This window comes from Oncorhynchus keta, chromosome 13 (assembly GCF_023373465.1).
Source record: "Oncorhynchus keta strain PuntledgeMale-10-30-2019 chromosome 13, Oket_V2, whole genome shotgun sequence".
Classification (NCBI taxonomy): Eukaryota; Metazoa; Chordata; class Actinopteri; order Salmoniformes; family Salmonidae; genus Oncorhynchus; species Oncorhynchus keta.
Genome location: NC_068433.1, coordinates 31728585 through 31755263, shown reverse-complemented (window position 1 = coordinate 31755263; position 26679 = coordinate 31728585). Strand labels below are relative to the sequence as shown.

The 26679-nt window shown below is 51.4% G+C and overlaps 1 protein-coding gene across 1 annotated transcript; it reads right to left on the bottom strand.

Moving 5' to 3' along the window:
* Positions 1-26530, bottom strand: si:dkey-6n21.13 (P2Y purinoceptor 3). Its single transcript, XM_052459994.1, has 2 exons — positions 26206-26530; positions 1-2069 (listed from the first exon to the last, which is right to left on the bottom strand). The coding sequence occupies exon 2, from the start codon at positions 1923-1925 to the stop codon at positions 495-497; it is 1431 nt and encodes a 476-aa protein (XP_052315954.1). The 5' UTR covers positions 1926-2069; positions 26206-26530; the 3' UTR covers positions 1-494.
* Between the last annotated feature and the right edge of the window lie 149 nt (positions 26531-26679).

The following is a 26679-nucleotide window of genomic DNA, read 5'->3' as shown; positions in this document are numbered from 1 at the left end:
ATCCAGTCATATTTTACACATTTCCAAAATGTCAGACACAAGATGAACAGGAAATAGACCAATACAGTTCTCATCAAGGGCCGTCATCAAAAGATACAATAACAGATACCAAATCTGTCTCTGAGTTTTGTTTTCCTGAGGTATAACTTCCTTCAACTCAACAAATTCATGGAGAATTTTTTTTTTCATACAAAAAAACTATATAACAGAGTCCATCATTGTTTTGTTATGGTACAGTATCATAATCCTCATCCAGATCTACTCATCAACATTTGATCATCTCTAATGATCATATCTAATGTCCTTTGTGTCTCCAAACCGTTCCTTTTCACATCCTGAATTCTGCACCCAACCATTTATACTGTTCACAAAGGCCTGCTTCTGAATGAAATCCATGTAATGCAGAAGACTTCCGCCACCAACAACAACTCATCCTATGCCTGCCAGCATTGATCCCCCTCGGGATGAATAAAGTCTATCGAATTGAATTGAACTTATTCCACAGTATATCGGACCTTGGATTTGGTCATCCCTCTGAATAAATGTACAGCCGTTTTATTAGTCTCTTTGTTGTTACCCTTGTTATTGGCCATGCCCCCCTTCTCGCCCCTGTCGCCCCCTTCCTCCTCGTCTCCCGCTCTTCCCAGCTTCCTCAACGGCCAGAGGAGCCCATGATGCTGGTTGGCTGCAGTAGTGTCTGGCGGTGGGCAACAGGGGGCGCCACCCCCTTTCTCCTTGGTGAGGAAGTAGAGGAGTGCGTTGAGCCAGGCATTGAAAGAAGCCAGGGGCCGGGTGATCTTATAACACATGGATACCATCGTCATGGTGTGGCACGGGACACCTTTCTTCACTTTCAGGATGAGGAAGATAGTCCTGGTGACATGAAATGGGAAGAAGCAGAGGGCAAAGAGGAGTGTGATGGTGATGATTGTCTTGATGGATTTACGCCGTCGGTGGGCATATGGAGAGTGGGCGCCGAGAACTATCGACATCCCCTCTCCTCCTCCCTGAAGTCTTCCTCCTCCTACAACTCCAGCTCCATTCCCTCTCATTCCTCCTCCACGTCCCCCACCTCCTCCTCCACCCTCTCCTCTGCCTCGCTGTGACTGGGGCTGGGAGCGCAGGGTCCGGAATATTGTCAGAACCACATGTGAGTAGCACCAGGCGATGATAGAGAACGGGAGAAAGAACCCTAGAAGATGTAGGATGATTCCATATGGAACATAGTCTTGGAACTCCTTATCGATGGCATCGTCCCAACAGTTCTGATATGTTTCCACCTCCCCAGTACCGTTACTACTAACGGTGGCAGTGTTATTACTGGTAATCGCCATAGCCTCGCCCCCTACACCTCTCATCACGTGGCTCGTTTGGGCAAACCGGAATATGGGGCACGTAAGAGCGAAGACGACCCCCCACACCAACACACACGTCCCCTTGACCGCTCTCTTAGTCTCCAGTGTGATGGTCCTCATAGGGTAACATATCCCCAGGTAGCGATGGACAGATATACACGTCAGGAAGAATATAGAACAATACAGGTTGAAATAGAACAGAAAGCGGACCAAGCGGCACATGTAGTCCCCAAAGATCCATTGGTCACGCATCACATAGCTAGCCACCAGGAAGGGGAGTGACAACCCGTACATGAAGTCTGTGGAGGCTAGGTTGACCATGTAGATGAGGGAGGCATTCCAACGCTTGGTGCGTCTGAAGGAACGCCAGAGAATGATAAAGTTGAGGGAGATTGAGAAGAGGAAGGTGAAGGAGTAGCACAGAGGGAGGAAAATGTACTTGTAGGACTCGTCGATGCTGCAGGAGGGAGGGAGCGAGGGATTGACAGAGAAGGAGTTAAGGAGGTGGTGTACTCCTTCAACAATAATGTCATCATTGAGCGCAGGGGCGTCCATCGTTGTTGATGTCATGGTGACGTTGGGGTGCTTCCGTGTCAGTTGAGATTATGTCTCATCTTCCCATTCTACTGTTCCTTCTGGTTGCCTCTGTTTGATTTCTGAATATCCAATTCCCAGGTTCACTTATGTTGTCTTCACAATTCAAATTCTGTTTACCTGGAAAGAAAGAGAGAGGGTTGTTACAATCACTCATATTAATGAATTTTCATAGTATACTTCCCTGTACAGTGATTTGATATGGGTATACAGGTAACTGCCAAAATAACGGAAACACTTGAGTAAATGAGGGATACAAAGTACATTGAACACAAATACAAGTGCAACATGCCCAAATTTGTTTACATCCCTATTAGTTGGCATTTTAGCCTTTGTCAATATAATACATCCACTTCATATACATCCGCTGATTAAACAGCATGGGGACAATAAAAGGCCACTCTAAAATATGCAGTTTTGTCACACAACACAATGCCACAAATGTGTCAAGTTTTGAGGGTATGTGCAAATGTCATGGTGAGTGCAGGAATGTCCACCAAAGCTGTTGCCAGAGAATTCAATATTCATTTCTCTACCATAAGCCACCTCCAATGTCATTTTAGAGAATTTGGCAGTATATCCAACCGGCCTCACAACCGCAGACCACGTGTAACCACACAGCCCACAACCTCCACATCCGACTTCTTCACCTGCGGGATCGTCTGATGGGAGGGGGGGGCGGGTGCTGAGGAGTATTTCTGTCTGTAATAAAGCCCTTTTGTGGGGAAAAACTTATTCTGATTGGCAGGGACTGGCTTCCTATTGAGTGGGCCTGGCTCCCAAGTGGGTGGGCCTATGCCCTCCCAGGCCCACCCATGGCTGCGCCCCTGCCCAGTCATAGATTGGGGCCTAATTCTTTTATTGCAATTGTTGCATGTTACGTTTATATTTTTGTTCAGTATATATTGAAAGCAGGTGCTACCACACAGGTGTGGTTTCTGAGTTAATTAAGCAATTAACATCCCGTCATGCTTAGTCATGGAAAAAATGCTAGCAGACCATTATTTTGCCTACCAAAGCTATGGCCCCATTGGAATGACAATGCTCCCATCCACAGGGCAGGAGTGGTCACTAAAATGTTTGATGAGCATGAAAACGACATAAACCATATGTCATCTCAGTCACCAGATCTCAACCCAATTGAACACTTATGGGAGATTCTGGAGCTGCGCCTGGGACAGCATTTTCCACCACCGTCAACAAAACACAAGATTATGGAATTTCTTGTGTAAGAATGTTGTCCCATCCCTCCAATAGAGTTCCAGACACTTGTAGAATCTATGCCAAGGTGCATTGAAGCTGTTCTGGCTCGTGGTGGCCCAACGCCCTATTAAGACAATTTATGTTGGTATTTTCTTTATTTTGTCAGTTACCTGGAAGTCTGGAGTTATATAACTTTTAGCATACTCTAAACCCGGGGTATTCAACTCTTACCCTACAAGGTTCAGAGGATGCTGGTTTTCTGTTCTACCGGATAGTTAATTGCACATACCTGGTGTTCCAGGTCTAAATCAGACCCTGAATAAAGAGGAACAATGAAAAGAAATGCAGTGGAAATGGCTTCGAGGTCCACCATTGAGTTTGAGGGCTCTAAACGGTCATCGTCATCTTTTTCATTTCTTTCTTTCATTCAACATACACCATGAGGTGTCTTCCCAAGGTACTCTCCCTCCCTTCTTCCCCCTTGCTGACCGGTGACTCCCCCCAGCCCCTTACACAATCTCCAGTGTTGTTTGCCCTCCTGTACGACTATATGCTGCTGATTCAGTCTCTTCTCACTCCATTAACTCGACAATCAGTAACTACACTTCCCCTTGTCCTATCAGTCCATCCCTCCACCCCCCCCCCCGTTCATCTTTCGTTTCATTCCCCTCCACCATACAGTGACTCAATATGCATCCACCCATCCATTCCCACCTCCTCTTTGCCCTCATTTTCATACTCTTGATTCATTAACTTGTGTGTCATTGTATTTCTCCTCTTTCGTCTTGTACGTCATTCGTGAACATATGTGGGTCGCTTCACATTTGGCCCCCATCGACTGAACTCAAACTCATTCAAGCCCTACTATCCCATTATACTGTACGATCACCACATTGCTATCCCCTTGTCCAGTGCTTTGCACGTGCCCAGTTACGACCCCCTCCGCCCGCCCAATATACACACACACAAGCAGGTGCGAGTGGGCTACACATGATGTGTGTATGTCTGTGAGTGTGTGCAATCAACATCACTTCACACATTCAACGTAGAGGATTTAGGTAAATATAGGTCCTATGTACACCATAGGTGCAAAAGACAAATCATTCAAAATAATTAGCTAAATCCCTTCTTCATGACTACTCTATTTATCTGAGTGTTGAATATAATAGATACGAGCCATGCATTTTGAGAGTTGGGACATTACAATAATTATTTCAAAAAGTAAAAGCATTGTATTTGGGACGAATCATTCACTAAAACCCTAAACCTCAACTAAATATTGTAATAAATCATGTGGAAATTGAGCAAGTTGAGAAGAGTAAACTGCTTGGAGTAACCTTGGATTGTAAAACAGTCATGGTATGTTGATGGAACAGTAGCTCCATTATGAAGCACATTAACAACGCTATCAACAAGGCAGGTCCTACAGGCCCGAGTTTGTTTTGTCGCACCTGGACTACTGTCCGGTTGTGCGGTCAGGTGCCACAAAGAGGGATTTAGGAAAATTACAATTGGCCCAGAACAGGGCAGCACAGCTGGCCCTTAAATGTACATGGAGAGCTAACATTAATATGCATGTCAATCTCTCCTGGCTCAAAGTAGAGGTGAGATTGACTTCATCAGTACTTGTATTCGTGAGAAGTATTGACATGTTGAATGCACCGAGCTGTCTGTCTAAACTACTGGCACACAGCTCAGACACCCATGCATACCACACAAGACATGCCAACAGAGGTCTCTTCACAGTGCCCAAGTCCAGAACAGACTATGGGAGGTGCACAGTACTACATAGAGCCACGACGACATGGAACTCTATTCCACATAAAGTAACTTATACAAGCAGTAAAATCAGATTTTAAAAAACAGATGAAACTATGTCTTATGGAACAGCGGGGACTGTGAAGGGACAGACACACGCGTACACACACACATAATAACATACACACTCGTACATATGGATTTTATGTTGTAGATATGTGGTAGTAGAGAAGGCACACACTTAATGTGTTGTGAAATGTAATGTAATGGTTTTAATTGTATGTAACTGTCTTAATTTTGCTGAACCCCAGGAAGAGTAGCAGCTGCCTTGGCAAGAACTAATGGGGATCCATAATAAATACAAATAAATGGGGAATATTTTTACTGTGTGTGTCAGGTCTGGTCTCTTGGTTGTACTGTGTGTGTCAGGTCTGGTCACTTGGTTGTACTGTGTGTGTCAGGACTGGTCTCCTGGTTGTACTGTGTGTGTGTCAGGTCTGGTCTCCTGGTTGTACTGTGTGTGTGTGTCAGGTCTGGTCTTCTGGTTGTACTGTGTGTTTGTCAGGACTGGTCTCCTGGTTGTACCGTGTGTGTGTCAGGTCTGGTCTCCTGGTTGTACTGTGTGTGTGTCAGGTCTGGTCTCCTGGTTGTACTGTGTGTGTCAGGACTGGTCTCCTGGTTGTACTGTGTGTGTGTCAGGTCTGGTCTCCTGGTTGTACTGTGTGTGTCAGGACTGGTCTCCTGGTTGTACTGTGTGTGTGTCAGGTCTGGTCTCCTGGTTGTACTGTGTGTGTCAGGACTGGTCTACTGATTGTACTGTGTGTGTGTCAGGTCTGGTCTCCTGGTTGTACTGTGTGTGTCAGGACTGGTCTACTGATTGTACTGTGTGTGTGTCAGGTCTGGTCTCCTGGTTGTACTGTGTGTGTCAGGTCTGGTCTCCTGGTTGTACTGTGTGTGTCAGGACTGGTCTCCTGGTTGTACTGTGTGTGTCAGGACTGGTCCCCTGGTTGTACTATGTGTGTCAGGACTGGTCTCCTGGTTGTACTGTGTGTGTGTCAGGTCTGGTCTCCTGGTCGTACTGTGTGTGTCAGGTCTGGTCTCCTGGTTGTACTGTGTGTGTCAGGACTGGTCTCCTGGTCGTACTGTGTGTGTCAGGACTGGTCTCCTGGTTGTACTATGTGTGTCAGGACTGGTCTCCTGGTTGTACTGTGTGTGTGTCAGGTCTGGTCTCCTGGTCGTACTGTGTGTGTCAGGTCTGGTCTCCTGGTTGTACTGTGTGTGTCAGGACTGGTCTCCTGGTTGTACTGTGTGTGTCAGGTCTGGTCTCCTGGTTGTACTGTGTGTGTGTCAGGTCTGGTCTCCTGGTCGTACTGTGTGTGTCAGGTCTGGTCTCCTGGTTGTACTATGTGTGTCAGGACTGGTCTCCTGGTTGTACTGTGTGTGTGTCAGGTCTGGTCTCCTGGTCGTACTGTGTGTGTCAGGTCTGGTCTCCTGGTTGTACTGTGTGTGTCAGGACTGGTCTCCTGGTTGTACTGTGTGTGTCAGGTCTGGTCTCCTGGTTGTACTGTGTGTGTGTCAGGACTGGTCTCCTGGTCGTACTGTGTGTGTGGCAGGTCTGATCTCCTGGTTGTACTGTGTGTGTCAGGTCTGGTCTCCTGGTCGTACTGTGTGTGTGTCAGGTCTGATCTCCTGGTTGTACTGTGTGTGTCAGGTCTGGTCTCCTGGTTGTACTGTGTGTCAGGACTGGTCTCCTGGTTGTACTGTGTGTCAGGACTGGTCTCCTGGTTGTACTGTGTGTGTGTCAGGTCTGGTCTCCTGGTTGTACTGTGTGTGTCTGGTCTCCTGGTCTCCTGGTTGTACTGTGTGTGTGTCAGGTCTGGTCTCCTGGTTGTACTGTGTGTGTGTCAGGTCTGGTCTCCTGGTTGTACTGTGTGTGTCAGGACTGGTCTCCTGGTTGTACTGTGTGTGTCAGGACTGGTCTCTTGGTTGTACTGTGTGTGTCAGGTCTGGTCTCCTGGTTGTACTGTGTGTGTCAGGTCTGGTCTCCTGGTTGTACTGTGTGTGTCAGGTCTGGTCTCCTGGTTGTACTGTGTGTCAGGACTGGTCTCCTGGTTGTACTGTGTGTCAGGACTGGTCTCCTGGTTGTACTGTGTGTCAGGACTGGTCTCCTGGTTGTACTGTGTGTGTGTCAGGTCTGGTCTCCTGGTTGTACTGTGTGTGTCAGGTCTGGTCTCCTGGTTGTACTGTGTGTGTGTCAGGTCTGGTCTCCTGGTTGTACTGTGTGTGTGTCAGGTCTGGTCTCCTGGTTGTACTGTGTGTGTCAGGACTGGTCTCCTGGTTGTACTGTGTGTGTCAGGACTGGTCTCTTGGTTGTACTGTGTGTGTCAGGTCTGGTCTCCTGGTTGTACTGTGTGTGTCAGGACTGGTCTCCTGGTTGTACTGTGTGTGTCAGGACTGGTCTCCTGGTTGTACTGTGTGTGTGTCAGGTCTGGTCTCCTGGTTGTACTGTGTGTGTGTCAGGTCTGGTCTCCTGGTTGTACTGTGTGTGTCAGGACTGGTCTCCTGGTTGTACTGTGTGTGTCAGGACTGGTCTCTTGGTTGTACTGTGTGTGTCAGGTCTGGTCTCCTGGTTGTACTGTGTGTGTCAGGACTGGTCTCCTGGTTGTACTGTGTGTGTCAGGACTGGTCTCCTGGTTGTACTGTGTGTGTGTCAGGTCTGGTCTCCTGGTTGTTTTGTGTGTGTGTCAGGGCTGGTCTCCTGGTTGTACTGTGTGTGTCAGGTCTGGTCTCCTGGTTGTACTGTGTGTGTCAGGACTGGTCTCCTGGTTGTACTGTGTGTGTGTCAGGACTGGTCTCCTGGTTGTACTGTGTGTGTCAGGTCTGGTCTCCTGGTTGTACTGTGTGTGTCAGGTCTGGTCTCCTGGTTGTACTGTGTGTGTCAGGTCTGGTCTCCTGGTTGTACTGTGTGTGTGTCAGGTCTGGTCTCCTGGTTGTACTGTGTGTGTCAGGTCTGGTCTCCTGGTTGTACTGTGTGTGTCAGGTCTGGTCTCTTGGTTGTAGTGTGTGTGTCAGGTCTGGTCTCCTGGTTGTACTGTGTGTGTCAGGACTGGTCTCCTGGTTGTACTGTGTGTGTGTCAGGACTGGTCTCCTGGTTGTACTGTGTGTGTCAGGTCTGGTCTCCTGGTTGTACTGTGTGTGTCAGGTCTGGTCTCCTGGTTGTACTGTGTGTGTCAGGTCTGGTCTCCTGGTCGTACTGTGTGTGTCAGGTCTGGTCTCCTGGTCGTACTGTGTGTGTGGCAGGTCTGATCTCCTGGTTGTACTGTGTGTGTGTCAGGTCTGGTCTCCTGGTCGTACTGTGTGTGTCAGGTCTGGTCTCCTGGTTGTACTATGTGTGTCAGGACTGGTCTCCTGGTTGTACTGTGTGTGTGTCAGGTCTGGTCTCCTGGTCGTACTGTGTGTGTCAGGTCTGGTCTCCTGGTTGTACTGTGTGTGTCAGGACTGGTCTCCTGGTTGTACTGTGTGTGTCAGGTCTGGTCTCCTGGTTGTACTGTGTGTGTGTCAGGACTGGTCTCCTGGTCGTACTGTGTGTGTGGCAGGACTGGTCTCCTGGTTGTACTGTGTGTGTGGCAGGTCTGATCTCCTGGTTGTACTGTGTGTGTGTCAGGTCTGGTCTCCTGGTTGTACTGTGTGTGTGTCAGGTCTGGTCTCCTGGTTGTACTGTGTGTGTCAGGTCTGGTCTCCTGGTTGTACTGTGTGTCAGGACTGGTCTCCTGGTTGTACTGTGTGTCAGGACTGGTCTCCTGGTTGTACTGTGTGTGTGTCAGGTCTGGTCTCCTGGTTGTACTGTGTGTGTCAGGTCTGGTCTCCTGGTTGTACTGTGTGTGTGTCAGGACTGGTCTCCTGGTTGTACTGTGTGTGTCAGGTCTGGTCTCCTGGTTGTACTGTGTGTGTCAGGACTGGTCTCCTGGTTGTACTGTGTGTGTGTCAGGACTGGTCTCCTGGTTGTACTGTGTGTGTCAGGTCTGGTCTCCTGGTTGTACTGTGTGTGTCAGGTCTGGTCTCCTGGTTGTACTGTGTGTGTCAGGTCTGGTCTCCTGGTTGTACTGTGTGTGTGTCAGGTCTGGTCTCCTGGTTGTACTGTGTGTGTCAGGTCTGGTCTCCTGGTTGTACTGTGTGTGTCAGGTCTGGTCTCTTGGTTGTAGTGTGTGTGTCAGGTCTGGTCTCCTGGTTGTACTGTGTGTGTCAGGACTGGTCTCCTGGTTGTACTGTGTGTGTGTCAGGACTGGTCTCCTGGTTGTACTGTGTGTGTCAGGTCTGGTCTCCTGGTTGTACTGTGTGTGTCAGGTCTGGTCTCCTGGTTGTACTGTGTGTGTCAGGTCTGGTCTCCTGGTCGTACTGTGTGTGTCAGGTCTGGTCTCCTGGTCGTACTGTGTGTGTGGCAGGTCTGATCTCCTGGTTGTACTGTGTGTGTGTCAGGTCTGGTCTCCTGGTCGTACTGTGTGTGTCAGGTCTGGTCTCCTGGTTGTACTATGTGTGTCAGGACTGGTCTCCTGGTTGTACTGTGTGTGTGTCAGGTCTGGTCTCCTGGTCGTACTGTGTGTGTCAGGTCTGGTCTCCTGGTTGTACTGTGTGTGTCAGGACTGGTCTCCTGGTTGTACTGTGTGTGTCAGGTCTGGTCTCCTGGTTGTACTGTGTGTGTGTCAGGACTGGTCTCCTGGTCGTACTGTGTGTGTGGCAGGACTGGTCTCCTGGTTGTACTGTGTGTGTGGCAGGTCTGATCTCCTGGTTGTACTGTGTGTGTGTCAGGTCTGGTCTCCTGGTTGTACTGTGTGTGTGTCAGGTCTGGTCTCCTGGTTGTACTGTGTGTGTCAGGTCTGGTCTCCTGGTTGTACTGTGTGTGTCAGGACTGGTCTCTTGGTTGTACTGTGTGTGTCAGGTCTGGTCTCCTGGTTGTACTGTGTGTGTCAGGACTGGTCTCCTGGTTGTACTGTGTGTGTCAGGACTGGTCTCCTGGTTGTACTGTGTGTGTGTCAGGTCTGGTCTCCTGGTTGTACTGTGTGTGTGTCAGGACTGGTCTCCTGGTTGTACTGTGTGTGTCAGGTCTGGTCTCCTGGTTGTACTGTGTGTGTCAGGGCTGGTCTCCTGGTTGTACTGTGTGTGTGTCAGGACTGGTCTCCTGGTTGTACTGTGTGTGTCAGGTCTGGTCTCCTGGTTGTACTGTGTGTGTCAGGTCTGGTCTCCTGGTTGTACTGTGTGTGTCAGGTCTGGTCTCCTGGTTGTACTGTGTGTGTGTCAGGTCTGGTCTCCTGGTTGTACTGTGTGTGTCAGGTCTGGTCTCCTGGTTGTACTGTGTGTGTCAGGTCTGGTCTCTTGGTTGTAGTGTGTGTGTCAGGTCTGGTCTCCTGGTTGTACTGTGTGTGTCAGGACTGGTCTCCTGGTTGTACTGTGTGTGTGTCAGGACTGGTCTCCTGGTTGTACTGTGTGTGTCAGGTCTGGTCTCCTGGTTGTACTGTGTGTGTCAGGTCTGGTCTCCTGGTTGTACTGTGTGTGTCAGGTCTGGTCTCCTGGTCGTACTGTGTGTGTCAGGTCTGGTCTCCTGGTCGTACTGTGTGTGTGGCAGGTCTGATCTCCTGGTTGTACTGTGTGTGTGTCAGGTCTGGTCTCCTGGTCGTACTGTGTGTGTCAGGTCTGGTCTCCTGGTTGTACTATGTGTGTCAGGACTGGTCTCCTGGTTGTACTGTGTGTGTGTCAGGTCTGGTCTCCTGGTCGTACTGTGTGTGTCAGGTCTGGTCTCCTGGTTGTACTGTGTGTGTCAGGACTGGTCTCCTGGTTGTACTGTGTGTGTCAGGTCTGGTCTCCTGGTTGTACTGTGTGTGTGTCAGGACTGGTCTCCTGGTCGTACTGTGTGTGTGGCAGGACTGGTCTCCTGGTTGTACTGTGTGTGTGGCAGGTCTGATCTCCTGGTTGTACTGTGTGTGTGTCAGGTCTGGTCTCCTGGTTGTACTGTGTGTGTGTCAGGTCTGGTCTCCTGGTTGTACTGTGTGTGTCAGGTCTGGTCTCCTGGTTGTACTGTGTGTCAGGACTGGTCTCCTGGTTGTACTGTGTGTCAGGACTGGTCTCCTGGTTGTACTGTGTGTGTGTCAGGTCTGGTCTCCTGGTTGTACTGTGTGTGTCAGGTCTGGTCTCCTGGTTGTACTGTGTGTCAGGACTGGTCTCCTGGTTGTACTGTGTGTGTCAGGTCTGGTCTCCTGGTTGTACTGTGTGTGTCAGGACTGGTCTCCTGGTTGTACTGTGTGTGTGTCAGGACTGGTCTCCTGGTTGTACTGTGTGTGTCAGGTCTGGTCTCCTGGTTGTACTGTGTGTGTCAGGTCTGGTCTCCTGGTTGTACTGTGTGTGTCAGGTCTGGTCTCCTGGTTGTACTGTGTGTGTGTCAGGTCTGGTCTCCTGGTTGTACTGTGTGTGTCAGGTCTGGTCTCCTGGTTGTACTGTGTGTGTCAGGTCTGGTCTCTTGGTTGTAGTGTGTGTGTCAGGTCTGGTCTCCTGGTTGTACTGTGTGTGTCAGGACTGGTCTCCTGGTTGTACTGTGTGTGTGTCAGGACTGGTCTCCTGGTTGTACTGTGTGTGTCAGGTCTGGTCTCCTGGTTGTACTGTGTGTGTCAGGTCTGGTCTCCTGGTTGTACTGTGTGTGTCAGGTCTGGTCTCCTGGTCGTACTGTGTGTGTCAGGTCTGGTCTCCTGGTCGTACTGTGTGTGTGGCAGGTCTGATCTCCTGGTTGTACTGTGTGTGTGTCAGGTCTGGTCTCCTGGTCGTACTGTGTGTGTCAGGTCTGGTCTCCTGGTTGTACTATGTGTGTCAGGACTGGTCTCCTGGTTGTACTGTGTGTGTGTCAGGTCTGGTCTCCTGGTGTACTGTGTGTGTGTCAGGTCTGGTCTCCTGGTCGTACTGTGTGTGTCAGGTCTGGTCTCCTGGTTGTACTATGTGTGTCAGGACTGGTCTCCTGGTTGTACTGTGTGTGTGTCAGGTCTGGTCTCCTGGTCGTACTGTGTGTGTCAGGTCTGGTCTCCTGGTTGTACTGTGTGTGTCAGGACTGGTCTCCTGGTTGTACTGTGTGTGTCAGGTCTGGTCTCCTGGTTGTACTGTGTGTGTGTCAGGACTGGTCTCCTGGTCGTACTGTGTGTGTGGCAGGACTGGTCTCCTGGTTGTACTGTGTGTGTGGCAGGTCTGATCTCCTGGTTGTACTGTGTGTATGTCAGGTCTGGTCTCCTGGTTGTACTGTGTGTGTGTCAGGTCTGGTCTCCTGGTTGTACTGTGTGTGTCAGGTCTGGTCTCCTGGTTGTACTGTGTGTCAGGACTGGTCTCCTGGTTGTACTGTGTGTCAGGACTGGTCTCCTGGTTGTACTGTGTGTGTCAGGTCTGGTCTCCTGGTTGTACTGTGTGTGTCAGGTCTGGTCTCCTGGTTGTACTGTGTGTGTGTCAGGTCTGGTCTCCTGGTTGTACTGTGTGTGTCAGGTCTGGTCTCCTGGTTGTACTGTGTGTGTCAGGACTGGTCTCCTGGTTGTACTGTGTGTGTCAGGACTGGTCTCTTGGTTGTACTGTGTGTGTCAGGTCTGATCTCCTGGTTGTACTGTGTGTGTCAGGACTGGTCTCCTGGTTGTACTGTGTGTGTCAGGACTGGTCTCCTGGTTGTACTGTGTGTGTGTCAGGTCTGGTCTCCTGGTTGTACTGTGTGTGTGTCAGGTCTGGTCTCCTGGTTGTACTGTGTGTGTCAGGACTGGTCTCCTGGTTGTACTGTGTGTGTCAGGACTGGTCTCTTGGTTGTACTGTGTGTGTCAGGTCTGGTCTCCTGGTTGTACTGTGTGTGTCAGGACTGGTCTCCTGGTTGTACTGTGTGTGTCAGGACTGGTCTCCTGGTTGTACTGTGTGTGTGTCAGGTCTGGTCTCCTGGTTGTACTGTGTGTGTGTCAGGACTGGTCTCCTGGTTGTACTGTGTGTGTCAGGTCTGGTCTCCTGGTTGTACTGTGTGTGTCAGGACTGGTCTCCTGGTTGTACTGTGTGTGTCAGGACTGGTCTCCTGGTTGTACTGTGTGTGTCAGGTCTGGTCTCCTGGTTGTACTGTGTGTGTCAGGTCTGGTCTCCTGGTTGTACTGTGTGTGTCAGGTCTGGTCTCCTGGTTGTACTGTGTGTGTGTCAGGTCTGGTCTCCTGGTTGTACTGTGTGTGTCAGGTCTGGTCTCCTGGTTGTACTGTGTGTGTCAGGTCTGGTCTCTTGGTTGTAGTGTGTGTGTCAGGTCTGGTCTCCTGGTTGTACTGTGTGTGTCAGGACTGGTCTCCTGGTTGTACTGTGTGTGTGTCAGGACTGGTCTCCTGGTTGTACTGTGTGTGTCAGGTCTGGTCTCCTGGTTGTACTGTGTGTGTCAGGTCTGGTCTCCTGGTTGTACTGTGTGTGTCAGGTCTGGTCTCCTGGTCGTACTGTGTGTGTCAGGTCTGGTCTCCTGGTCATACTGTGTGTGTCAGGTCTGGTCTCCTGGTCGTACTGTGTGTGTCAGGTCTGGTCTCCTGGTTGTACTGTGTGTGTGTGTCAGGACTGGTCTCCTGGTCGTACTGTGTGTGTGGCAGGTCTGATCTCCTGGTTGTACTGTGTGTGTGTCAGGTCTGGTCTCCTGGTCGTACTGTATGTGTCAGGTCTGGTCTCCTGGTTGTACTGTGTGTCAGGTCTGGTCTCCTGGTTGTACTGTGTGTGTCAGGACTGGTCTCCTGGTCGTACTGTGTGTGTCAGGACTGGTCTCCTGGTTGTACTATGTGTGTCAGGACTGGTCTCCAGGTTGTACTGTGTGTGTGTCAGGTCTGGTCTTCTGGTCGTACTGTGTGTGTCAGGTCTGGTCTCCTGGTTGTACTGTGTGTGTCAGGACTGGTCTCCTGGTCGTACTGTGTGTGTCAGGACTGGTCTCCTGGTTGTACTGTGTGTGTCAGGACTGGTCTCCTGGTTGTACTGTGTGTGTGTCAGGTCTGGTCTCCTGGTCGTACTGTGTGTGTCAGGTCTGGTCTCCTGGTTGTACTGTGTGTGTCAGGACTGGTCTCCTGGTTGTACTGTGTGTGTCAGGTCTGGTCTCCTGGTTGTACTGTGTGTGTGTCAGGACTGGTCTCCTGGTCGTACTGTGTGTGTGGCTGGTCTGATCTCCCGGTTGTACTGTGTGTGTGGCAGGTCTGATCCCTGGTTGTACTGTGTGTGTGTCAGGTCTGGTCTCCTGGTTGTACTGTGTGTGTGTCAGGTCTGGTCTCCTGGTTGTACTGTGTGTGTCAGGTCTGGTCTCCTGGTTGTACTGTGTGTCAGGACTGGTCTCCTGGTTGTACTGTGTGTGTGTCAGGTCTGGTCTCCTGGTTGTACTGTGTGTGTCAGGTCTGGTCTCCTGGTTGTACTGTGTGTGTGTCAGGTCTGGTCTCCTGGTTGTACTGTGTGTGTGTCAGGTCTGGTCTCCTGGTTGTACTGTGTGTGTCAGGACTGGTCTCCTGGTTGTACTGTGTGTGTCAGGACTGGTCTCTTGGTTGTACTGTGTGTGTCAGGTCTGGTCTCCTGGTTGTACTGTGTGTGTCAGGACTGGTCTCCTGGTTGTACTGTGTGTGTCAGGACTGGTCTCCTGGTTGTACTGTGTGTGTGTCAGGTCTGGTCTCCTGGTTGTACTGTGTGTGTGTCAGGTCTGGTCTCCTGGTTGTACTGTGTGTGCCAGGACTGGTCTCCTGGTTGTACTGTGTGTGTCAGGACTGGTCTCTTGGTTGTACTGTGTGTGTCAGGTCTGGTCTCCTGGTTGTACTGTGTGTGTCAGGACTGGTCTCCTGGTTGTACTGTGTGTGTCAGGACTGGTCTCCTGGTTGTACTGTGTGTGTGTCAGGACTGGTCTCCTGGTTGTACTGTGTGTGTCAGGTCTGGTCTCCTGGTTGTACTGTGTGTGTCAGGTCTGGTCTCCTGGTTGTACTGTGTGTGTGTCAGGTCTGGTCTCCTGGTTGTACTGTGTGTGTGTGTCAGGACTGGTCTCCTGGTTGTACTGTGTGTGTCAGGTCTGGTCTCCTGGTTGTACTGTGTGTGTCAGGTCTGGTCTCCTGGTTGTACTGTGTGTGTCAGGTCTGGTCTCCTGGTTGTACTGTGTGTGTGTCAGGTCTGGTCTCCTGGTTGTACTGTGTGTGTGTGTCAGGACTGGTCTCCTGGTTGTACTGTGTGTGTCAGGACTGGTCTCTTGGTTGTACTGTGTGTGTCAGGTCTGGTCTCCTGGTTGTACTGTGTGTGTCAGGACTGGTCTCCTGGTTGTACTGTGTGTGTCAGGACTGGTCTCCTGGTTGTACTGTGTGTGTGTCAGGACTGGTCTCCTGGTTGTACTGTGTGTGTCAGGTCTGGTCTCCTGGTTGTACTGTGTGTGTCAGGTCTGGTCTCCTGGTTGTACTGTGTGTGTCAGGTCTGGTCTCCTGGTTGTACTGTGTGTGTGTGTGTCAGGACTGGTCTCCTGGTTGTACTGTGTGTGTCAGGTCTGGTCTCCTGGTTGTACTGTGTGTGTCAGGTCTGGTCTCCTGGTTGTACTGTGTGTGTCAGGTCTGGTCTCCTGGTTGTACTGTGTGTGTGTCAGGTCTGGTCTCCTGGTTGTACTGTGTGTGTGTCAGGACTGGTCTCCTGGTCGTACTGTGTGTGTGGCAGGTCTGATCTCCTGGTTGTACTGTGTGTGTGTCAGGTCTGGTCTCCTGGTCGTACTGTGTGTGTCAGGTCTGGTCTCCTGGTTGTACTGTGTGTGTCAGGTCTGGTCTCCTGGTTGTACTGTGTGTGTCAGGACTGGTCTCCTGGTGTACTGTGTGTGTCAGGACTGGTCTCCTGGTTGTACTATGTGTGTCAGCTGGTCTCCTGGTTGTACTGTGTGTGTGTCAGGTCTGGTCTCCTGGTCGTACTGTGTGTGTCAGGTCTGGTCTCCTGGTTGTACTGTGTGTGTCAGGACTGGTCTCCTGGTTGTACTGTGTGTGTCAGGTCTGGTCTCCTGGTTGTACTGTGTGTGTGTCAGGACTGGTCTCCTGGTCGTACTGTGTGTGTGGCTGGTCTGATCTCCCGGTTGTACTGTGTGTGTGGCAGGTCTGATCCCCTGGTTGTACTGTGTGTGTGTCAGGTCTGGTCTCCTGGTTGTACTGTGTGTGTGTCAGGTCTGGTCTCCTGGTTGTACTGTGTGTGTCAGGTCTGGTCTCCTGGTTGTACTGTGTGTCAGGACTGGTCTCCTGGTTGTACTGTGTGTGTGTCAGGTCTCGTCTCCTGGTTGTACTGTGTGTGTGTCAGGTCTGGTCTCCTGGTTGTACTGTGTGTGTGTCAGGTCTGGTCTCCTGGTTGTACTGTGTGTGTCAGGACTGGTCTCTTGGTTGTACTGTGTGTGTCAGGTCTGGTCTCCTGGTTGTACTGTGTGTGTCAGGACTGGTCTCCTGGTTGTACTGTGTGTGTCAGGACTGGTCTCCTGGTTGTACTGTGTGTGTGTGTGTCAGGTCTGGTCTCCTGGTTGTACTGTGTGTGTGTCAGGTCTGGTCTCCTGGTTGTACTGTGTGTGTCAGGACTGGTCTCCTGGTTGTACTGTGTGTGTCAGGTCTGGTCTCCTGGTTGTACTGTGTGTGTCAGGACTGGTCTCCTGGTTGTACTGTGTGTGTCAGGACTGGTCTCCTGGTTGTACTGTGTGTGTGTCAGGACTGGTCTCCTGGTTGTACTGTGTGTGTCAGGTCTGGTCTCCTGGTTGTACTGTGTGTGTCAGGACTGGTCTCCTGGTTGTACTGTGTGTGTGTCAGGTCTGGTCTCCTGGTTGTACTGTGTGTGTCAGGTCTGGTCTCCTGGTTGTACTGTGTGTGTCAGGTCTGGTCTCCTGGTTGTACTGTGTGTCAGGTCTGGTCTCCTGGTTGTACTGTGTGTGTCAGGTCTGGTCTCCTGGTCGTACTGTGTGTGTCAGGTCTGGTCTCCTGGTCATACTGTGTGTGTCAGGTCTGTTCTCCTGGTTGTACTGTGTGTGTCAGGTCTGGTCTCCTGGTTGTACTGTGTGTGTGTGTCAGGACTGGTCTCCTGGTCGTACTGTGTGTGTGGCAGGTCTGATCTCCTGGTTGTACTGTGTGTGTGTCAGGTCTGGTCTCCTGGTCGTACTGTGTGTGTCAGGTCTGGTCTCCTGGTTGTACTGTGTGTGTCAGGACTGGTCTCCTGGTCGTACTGTGTGTGTCAGGACTGGTCTCCTGGTTGTACTATGTGTGTCAGGACTGGTCTCCTGGTTGTACTGTGTGTGTGTCAGGTCTGGTCTCCTGGTCGTACTGTGTGTGTCAGGTCTGGTCTCCTGGTTGTACTGTGTGTGTCAGGACTGGTCTCCTGGTTGTACTGTGTGTGTCAGGTCTGGTCTCCTGGTTGTACTGTGTGTGTGTCAGGACTGGTCTCCTGGTCGTACTGTGTGTGTGGCTGGTCTGATCTCCCGGTTGTACTGTGTGTGTGGCAGGTCTGATCCCCTGGTTGTACTGTGTGTGTGTCAGGTCTGGTCTCCTGGTTGTACTGTGTGTGTGTCAGGTCTGGTCTCCTGGTTGTACTGTGTGTGTCAGGTCTGGTCTCCTGGTTGTACTGTGTGTCAGGACTGGTCTCCTGGTTGTACTGTGTGTGTGTCAGGTCTGGTCTCCTGGTTGTACTGTGTGTGTCAGGTCTGGTCTCCTGGTTGTACTGTGTGTGTGTCAGGTCTGGTCTCCTGGTTGTACTGTGTGTGTGTCAGGTCTGGTCTCCTGGTTGTACTGTGTGTGTCAGGACTGGTCTCCTGGTTGTACTGTGTGTGTCAGGACTGGTCTCTTGGTTGTACTGTGTGTGTCAGGTCTGGTCTCCTGGTTGTACTGTGTGTGTCAGGACTGGTCTCCTGGTTGTACTGTGTGTGTCAGGACTGGTCTCCTGGTTGTACTGTGTGTGTGTCAGGTCTGGTCTCCTGGTTGTACTGTGTGTGTGTCAGGTCTGGTCTCCTGGTTGTACTGTGTGTGTCAGGACTGGTCTCCTGGTTGTACTGTGTGTGTCAGGACTGGTCTCTTGGTTGTACTGTGTGTGTCAGGTCTGGTCTCCTGGTTGTACTGTGTGTGTCAGGACTGGTCTCCTGGTTGTACTGTGTGTGTCAGGACTGGTCTCCTGGTTGTACTGTGTGTGTGTCAGGACTGGTCTCCTGGTTGTACTGTGTGTGTCAGGACTGGTCTCCTGGTTGTACTGTGTGTGTCAGGACTGGTCTCCTGGTTGTACTGTGTGTGTGTCAGGACTGGTCTCCTGGTTGTACTGTGTGTGTCAGGTCTGGTCTCCTGGTTGTACTGTGTGTGTCAGGTCTGGTCTCCTGGTTGTACTGTGTGTGTCAGGTCTGGTCTCCTGGTTGTACTGTGTGTGTGTCAGGTCTGGTCTCCTGGTTGTACTGTGTGTGTCAGGTCTGGTCTCCTGGTCGTACTGTGTGTGTCAGGTCTGGTCTCTTGGTTGTAGTGTGTGTGTCAGGTCTGGTCTCCTGGTTGTACTGTGTGTGTCAGGACTGGTCTCCTGGTTGTACTGTGTGTGTGTCAGGACTGGTCTCCTGGTTGTACTGTGTGTGTCAGGTCTGGTCTCCTGGTTGTACTGTGTGTGTCAGGTCTGGTCTCCTGGTTGTACTGTGTGTGTCAGGTCTGGTCTCCTGGTCGTACTGTGTGTGTCAGGTCTGGTCTCCTGGTCATACTGTGTGTGTCAGGTCTGGTCTCCTGGTCGTACTGTGTGTGTCAGGTCTGGTCTCCTGGTTGTACTGTGTGTGTGTGTCAGGACTGGTCTCCTGGTCGTACTGTGTGTGTGGCAGGTCTGATCTCCTGGTTGTACTGTGTGAGTGTCAGGTCTGGTCTCCTGGTCGTACTGTATGTGTCAGGTCTGGTCTCCTGGTTGTACTGTGTGTGTCAGGTCTGGTCTCCTGGTTGTACTGTGTGTGTCAGGACTGGTCTCCTGGTCGTACTGTGTGTGTCATGACTGGTCTCCTGGTTGTACTATGTGTGTCAGGACTGGTCTCCTGGTTGTACTGTGTGTGTGTCAGGTCTGGTCTCCTGGTCGTACTGTGTGTGTCAGGTCTGGTCTCCTGGTTGTACTGTGTGTGTCAGGACTGGTCTCCTGGTCGTACTGTGTGTGTCAGGACTGGTCTCCTGGTTGTACTATGTGTGTCAGGACTGGTCTCCTGGTTGTACTGTGTGTGTGTCAGGTCTGGTCTCCTGGTCGTACTGTGTGTGTCAGGTCTGGTCTCCTGGTTGTACTATGTGTGTCAGGACTGGTCTCCTGGTTGTACTGTGTGTGTGTCAGGTCTGGTCTCCTGGTCGTACTGTGTGTGTCAGGACTGGTCTCCTGGTCGTACTGTGTGTGTGGCTGGTCTGATCTCCCGGTTGTACTGTGTGTGTGGCAGGTCTGATCCCTGGTTGTACTGTGTGTGTGTCAGGTCTGGTCTCCTGGTTGTACTGTGTGTGTGTCAGGTCTGGTCTCCTGGTTGTACTGTGTGTGTCAGGTCTGGTCTCCTGGTTGTACTGTGTCAGGAGGTCTGGTCTCCTGGTTGTACTGTGTGTGTGTCAGGTCTGGTCTCCTGGTTGTACTGTGTGTGTCAGGTCTGGTCTCCTGGTTGTACTGTGTGTGTGTCAGGTCTGGTCTCCTGGTTGTACTGTGTGTGTGTCAGGTCTGGTCTCCTGGTTGTACTGTGTGTGTCAGGACTGGTCTCCTGGTTGTACTGTGTGTGTCAGGACTGGTCTCTTGGTTGTACTGTGTGTGTCAGGTCTGGTCTCCTGGTTGTACTGTGTGTGTGTCAGGACTGGTCTCCTGTTGTACTGTGTGTGTCAGGACTGGTCTCCTGGTTGTACTGTGTGTGTCAGGTCTGGTCTCCTGGTTGTACTGTGTGTGTGTCAGGTCTGGTCTCCTGGTTGTACTGTGTGTGTCAGGTCAGGTCTGGTCTCCTGGTTGTACTGTGTGTGTCAGGACTGGTCTCCTGGTTGTACTGTGTGTGTCAGGACTGGTCTCCTGGTTGTACTGTGTGTGTCAGGTCTGGTCTCCTGGTTGTACTGTGTGTGTCAGGGTCTGGTCTCCTGGTTGTACTGTGTGTGTCAGGACTGGTCTCCTGGTTGTACTGTGTGTGTGTCAGGACTGGTCTCCTGGTTGTACTGTGTGTGTCAGGTCTGGTCTCCTGGTTGTACTGTGTGTGTCAGGTCTGGTCTCCTGGTTGTACTGTGTGTGTCAGGTCTGGTCTCCTGGTTGTACTGTGTGTGTGTGTGTCAGGACTGGTCTCCTGGTTGTACTGTGTGTGTCAGGTCTGGTCTCCTGGTTGTACTGTGTGTGTCAGGTCTGGTCTCCTGGTTGTACTGTGTGTGTCAGGTCTGGTCTCCTGGTTGTACTGTGTGTGTGTCAGGTCTGGTCTCCTGGTTGTACTGTGTGTGTGTCAGGACTGGTCTCCTGGTTGTACTGTGTGTGTCAGGTCTGGTCTCTGGTTGTACTGTGTGTGTCAGGTCTGGTCTCCTGGTTGTACTGTGTGTGTCAGGACTGGTCTCCTGGTTGTACTGTGTGTGTCAGGACTGGTCTCCTGGTTGTACTGTGTGTGTGTCAGGACTGGTCTCCTGGTTGTACTGTGTGTGTCAGGTCTGGTCTCCTGGTTGTACTGTGTGTGTCAGGTCTGGTCTCCTGGTTGTACTGTGTGTGTGTCAGGTCTGGTCTCCTGGTTGTACTGTGTGTGTGTGTGTCAGGACTGGTCTCCTGGTTGTACTGTGTGTGTCAGGTCTGGTCTCCTGGTTGTACTGTGTGTGTCAGGTCTGGTCTCCTGGTTGTACTGTGTGTGTCAGGTCTGGTCTCCTGGTTGTACTGTGTGTGTGTGTCAGGTCTGGTCTCCTGGTTGTACTGTGTGTGTCAGGTCTGGTCTCAGGACTGGTCTCCTGGTGTACTGTGTGTGTGGCAGGTCTGATCTCCTGGTTGTACTGTGTGTGTGTCAGGTCTGGTCTCCTGGTCGTACTGTGTGTGTGTCAGGTCTGGTCTCCTGGTTGTACTGTGTGTGTCAGGTCTGGTCTCCTGGTTGTACTGTGTGTGTCAGGACTGGTCTCCTGGTCGTACTGTGTGTGTCAGGACTGGTCTCCTGGTTGTACTATGTGTGTCAGGACTGGTCTCCTGGTTGTACTGTGTGTGTGTCAGGTCTGGTCTCCTGGTCGTACTGTGTGTGTCAGGTCTGGTCTCCTGGTTGTACTGTGTGTGTCAGGACTGGTCTCCTGGTTGTACTGTGTGTGTCAGGTCTGGTCTCCTGGTTGTACTGTGTGTGTGTCAGGACTGGTCTCCTGGTCGTACTGTGTGTGTGGCTGGTCTGATCTCCCGGTTGTACTGTGTGTGTGGCAGGTCTGATCCCCTGGTTGTACTGTGTGTGTGTCAGGTCTGGTCTCCTGGTTGTACTGTGTGTGTGTCAGGTCTGGTCTCCTGGTTGTACTGTGTGTGTCAGGTCTGGTCTCCTGGTTGTACTGTGTGTCAGGACTGGTCTCCTGGTTGTACTGTGTGTGTGTCAGGTCTGGTCTCCTGGTTGTACTGTGTGTGTGTCAGGTCTGGTCTCCTGGTTGTACTGTGTGTGTGTCAGGTCTGGTCTCCTGGTTGTACTGTGTGTGTCAGGACTGGTCTCTTGGTTGTACTGTGTGTGTCAGGTCTGGTCTCCTGGTTGTACTGTGTGTGTCAGGACTGGTCTCCTGGTTGTACTGTGTGTGTCAGGACTGGTCTCCTGGTTGTACTGTGTGTGTGTGTGTCAGGTCTGGTCTCCTGGTTGTACTGTGTGTGTGTCAGGTCTGGTCTCCTGGTTGTACTGTGTGTGTCAGGACTGGTCTCCTGGTTGTACTGTGTGTGTCAGGTCTGGTCTCCTGGTTGTACTGTGTGTGTCAGGACTGGTCTCCTGGTTGTACTGTGTGTGCCAGGACTGGTCTCCTGGTTGTACTGTGTGTGTGTCAGGACTGGTCTCCTGGTTGTACTGTGTGTGTCAGGTCTGGTCTCCTGGTTGTACTGTGTGTGTCAGGACTGGTCTCCTGGTTGTACTGTGTGTGTGTCAGGTCTGGTCTCCTGGTTGTACTGTGTGTGTCAGGTCTGGTCTCCTGGTTGTACTGTGTGTGTCAGGTCTGGTCTCCTGGTTGTACTGTGTGTGTCAGGTCTGGTCTCCTGGTTGTACTGTGTGTGTCAGGTCTGGTCTCCTGGTCGTACTGTGTGTGTCAGGTCTGGTCTCCTGGTCATACTGTGTGTGTCAGGTCTGGTCTCCTGGTCGTACTGTGTGTGTCAGGTCTGGTCTCCTGGTTGTACTGTGTGTGTGTGTCAGGACTGGTCTCCTGGTCGTACTGTGTGTGTGGCAGGTCTGTTCTCCTGGTTGTACTGTGTGTGTGTCAGGTCTGGTCTCCTGGTCGTACTGTGTGTGTCAGGTCTGGTCTCCTGGTTGTACTGTGTGTGTCAGGACTGGTCTCCTGGTCGTACTGTGTGTGTCAGGACTGGTCTCCTGGTTGTACTATGTGTGTCAGGACTGGTCTCCTGGTTGTACTGTGTGTGTGTCAGGTCTGGTCTTCTGGTCGTACTGTGTGTGTCAGGTCTGGTCTCCTGGTTGTACTGTGTGTGTCAGGTCTGGTCTCCTGGTTGTACTGTGTGTGTCAGGTCTGGTCTCCTGGTTGTACTGTGTGTGTCAGGTCTGGTCTCCTGGTTGTACTGTGTGTGTGTCAGGACTGGTCTCCTGGTCGTACTGTGTGTGTGGCTGGTCTGATCTCCCGGTTGTACTGTGTGTGTGGCAGGTCTGATCCCCTGGTTGTACTGTGTGTGTGTCAGGTCTGGTCTCCTGGTTGTACTGTGTGTGTGTCAGGTCTGGTCTCCTGGTTGTACTGTGTGTGTCAGGTCTGGTCTCCTGGTTGTACTGTGTGTCAGGACTGGTCTCCTGGTTGTACTGTGTGTGTGTCAGGTCTGGTCTCCTGGTTGTACTGTGTGTGTCAGGTCTGGTCTCCTGGTTGTACTGTGTGTGTGTCAGGTCTGGTCTCCTGGTTGTACTGTGTGTGTGTCAGGTCTGGTCTCCTGGTTGTACTGTGTGTGTCAGGACTGGTCTCCTGGTTGTACTGTGTGTCAGGACTGGTCTCTTGGTTGTACTGTGTGTGTCAGGTCTGGTCTCCTGGTTGTACTGTGTGTGTCAGGACTGGTCTCCTGGTTGTACTGTGTGTGTCAGGACTGGTCTCCTGGTTGTACTGTGTGTGTGTCAGGTCTGGTCTCCTGGTTGTACTGTGTGTGTGTCAGGTCTGGTCTCCTGGTTGTACTGTGTGTGTCAGGACTGGTCTCCTGGTTGTACTGTGTGTGTCAGGACTGGTCTCTTGGTTGTACTGTGTGTGTCAGGTCTGGTCTCCTGGTTGTACTGTGTGTGTCAGGACTGGTCTCCTGGTTGTACTGTGTGTGTCAGGACTGGTCTCCTGGTTGTACTGTGTGTGTGTCAGGACTGGTCTCCTGGTTGTACTGTGTGTGTCAGGTCTGGTCTCCTGGTTGTACTGTGTGTGTCAGGTCTGGTCTCCTGGTTGTACTGTGTGTGTGTCAGGTCTGGTCTCCTGGTTGTACTGTGTGTGTGTGTGTCAGGACTGGTCTCCTGGTTGTACTGTGTGTGTCAGGTCTGGTCTCCTGGTTGTACTGTGTGTGTCAGGTCTGGTCTCCTGGTTGTACTGTGTGTGTCAGGTCTGGTCTCCTGGTTGTACTGTGTGTGTGTCAGGTCTGGTCTCCTGGTTGTACTGTGTGTGTGTGTCAGGACTGGTCTCCTGGTCGTACTGTGTGTGTGGCAGGTCTGATCTCCTGGTTGTACTGTGTGTGTGTCAGGTCTGGTCTCCTGGTCGTACTGTGTGTGTCAGGTCTGGTCTCCTGGTTGTACTGTGTGTGTCAGGTCTGGTCTCCTGGTTGTACTGTGTGTGTCAGGACTGGTCTCCTGGTCGTACTGTGTGTGTCAGGACTGGTCTCCTGGTTGTACTATGTGTGTCAGGACTGGTCTCCTGGTTGTACTGTGTGTGTGTCAGGTCTGGTCTCCTGGTCGTACTGTGTGTGTCAGGTCTGGTCTCCTGGTTGTACTGTGTGTGTCAGGACTGGTCTCCTGGTTGTACTGTGTGTGTCAGGTCTGGTCTCCTGGTTGTACTGTGTGTGTGTCAGGACTGGTCTCCTGGTCGTACTGTGTGTGTGGCTGGTCTGATCTCCCGGTTGTACTGTGTGTGTGGCAGGTCTGATCCCCTGGTTGTACTGTGTGTGTCAGGTCTGGTCTCCTGGTTGTACTGTGTGTGTGTCAGGTCTGGTCTCCTGGTCGTACTGTGTGTGTCAGGTCTGGTCTCCTGGTTGTACTGTGTGTGTCAGGTCTGGTCTCCTGGTTGTACTGTGTGTGTCAGGACTGGTCTCCTGGTCGTACTGTGTGTGTCAGGACTGGTCTCCTGGTTGTACTATGTGTGTCAGGACTGGTCTCCTGGTTGTACTGTGTGTGTGTCAGGTCTGGTCTCCTGGTCGTACTGTGTGTGTCAGGTCTGGTCTCCTGGTTGTACTGTGTGTGTCAGGACTGGTCTCCTGGTTGTACTGTGTGTGTCAGGTCTGGTCTCCTGGTTGTACTGTGTGTGTGTCAGGACTGGTCTCCTGGTCGTACTGTGTGTGTGGCTGGTCTGATCTCCCGGTTGTACTGTGTGTGTGGCAGGTCTGATCCCCTGGTTGTACTGTGTGTGTGTCAGGTCTGGTCTCCTGGTTGTACTGTGTGTGTGTCAGGTCTGGTCTCCTGGTTGTACTGTGTGTGTCAGGTCTGGTCTCCTGGTTGTACTGTGTGTCAGGACTGGTCTCCTGGTTGTACTGTGTGTGTGTCAGGTCTGGTCTCCTGGTTGTACTGTGTGTGTCAGGTCTGGTCTCCTGGTTGTACTGTGTGTGTGTCAGGTCTGGTCTCCTGGTTGTACTGTGTGTGTGTCAGGTCTGGTCTCCTGGTTGTACTGTGTGTGTCAGGACTGGTCTCCTGGTTGTACTGTGTGTGTCAGGACTGGTCTCTTGGTTGTACTGTGTGTGTCAGGTCTGGTCTCCTGGTTGTACTGTGTGTGTCAGGACTGGTCTCCTGGTTGTACTGTGTGTGTCAGGACTGGTCTCCTGGTTGTACTGTGTGTGTGTGTGTCAGGTCTGGTCTCCTGGTTGTACTGTGTGTGTGTCAGGTCTGGTCTCCTGGTTGTACTGTGTGTGTCAGGACTGGTCTCCTGGTTGTACTGTGTGTGTCAGGTCTGGTCTCCTGGTTGTACTGTGTGTGTCAGGACTGGTCTCCTGGTTGTACTGTGTGTGTCAGGACTGGTCTCCTGGTTGTACTGTGTGTGTGTCAGGTCTGGTCTCCTGGTTGTACTGTGTGTGTGTCAGGTCTGGTCTCCTGGTTGTACTGTGTGTGTCAGGACTGGTCTCCTGGTTGTACTGTGTGTGTGTCAGGACTGGTCTCCTGGTTGTACTGTGTGTGTCAGGTCTGGTCTCCTGGTTGTACTGTGTGTGTCAGGTCTGGTCTCCTGGTTGTACTGTGTGTGTCAGGTCTGGTCTCCTGGTTGTACTGTGTGTGTCAGGTCTGGTCTCCTGGTTGTACTGTGTGTGTGTCAGGTCTGGTCTCCTGGTTGTACTGTGTGTGTCAGGTCTGGTCTCTTGGTTGTACTGTGTGTGTCAGGTCTGGTCTCCTGGTTGTACTGTGTGTGTCAGGACTGGTCTCCTGGTTGTACTGTGTGTGTGTCAGGACTGGTCTCCTGGTTGTACTGTGTGTGTCAGGTCTGGTCTCCTGGTTGTACTGTGTGTGTCAGGTCTGGTCTCCTGGTTGTACTGTGTGTGTGTCAGGTCTGGTCTCCTGGTTGTACTGTGTGTGTCAGGTCTGGTCTCCTGGTTGTACTGTGTGTGTCAGGTCTGGTCTCCTGGTTGTACTGTGTGTGTGTCAGGTCTGGTCTCCTGGTTGTACTGTGTGTGTCAGGACTGGTCTCCTGGTTGTACTGTGTGTGTCAGGACTGGTCTCCTGGTTGTACTGTGTGTGTCAGGACTGGTCTCCTGGTTGTACTGTGTGTGTCAGGTCTGGTCTCCTGGTTGTACTGTGTGTGTGTCAGGTCTGGTCTCCTGGTTGTACTGTGTGTGTCAGGACTGGTCTCCTGGTTGTACTGTGTGTGTCAGGACTGGTCTCCTGGTTGTCATAAGAAAGTATGGCACATAGAGAGAGTGGCAATAAATGTAACTGTAATAAATCTATAAATGGAAACAGCATAAATACCTAAATCCCTGCAATCTGTGAGCTTTGTAAGCAAAATAAAGGACATACCTGTTGAAATGAGCTGTGGTTCAAAGCGCTCTTCCTTTATCCCTGTTCTCCAAGTTAGAAAAACAGAGTCCAAAAAAACGAAAAGAATGAAGATACCAGTGAAGACCACGGGTAAAATGGTGAATATATAAGAGCAAAATGACCAATCAAGAAGATACCAGTGAAGACCACGGGTAAAATGGTGAATATATAAGAACAAAATGACCAATCAAGAAACTCTGTGTTGGAAAGTCTATCTCGCTCTTGACATAATGAGTCACCTTCAGGTCTGCCTCCTGTCTACCTGTTTTTGGCTCCTCTAACTCATCCCTGTCTGCCTCGTGTCTTTGTCGGTGTGACACAGTCCCTCCCTCCCACCCTCTCTCTCCTCTTGTCCCTCTATCTTTCCCTCCCTCCCCTGTCCCCCTCTCTTCCTCCCATTCTGCTGATCTAGACATTTGGCTAAGGCAAACTCTAACCAGGGCTGAAGTCACA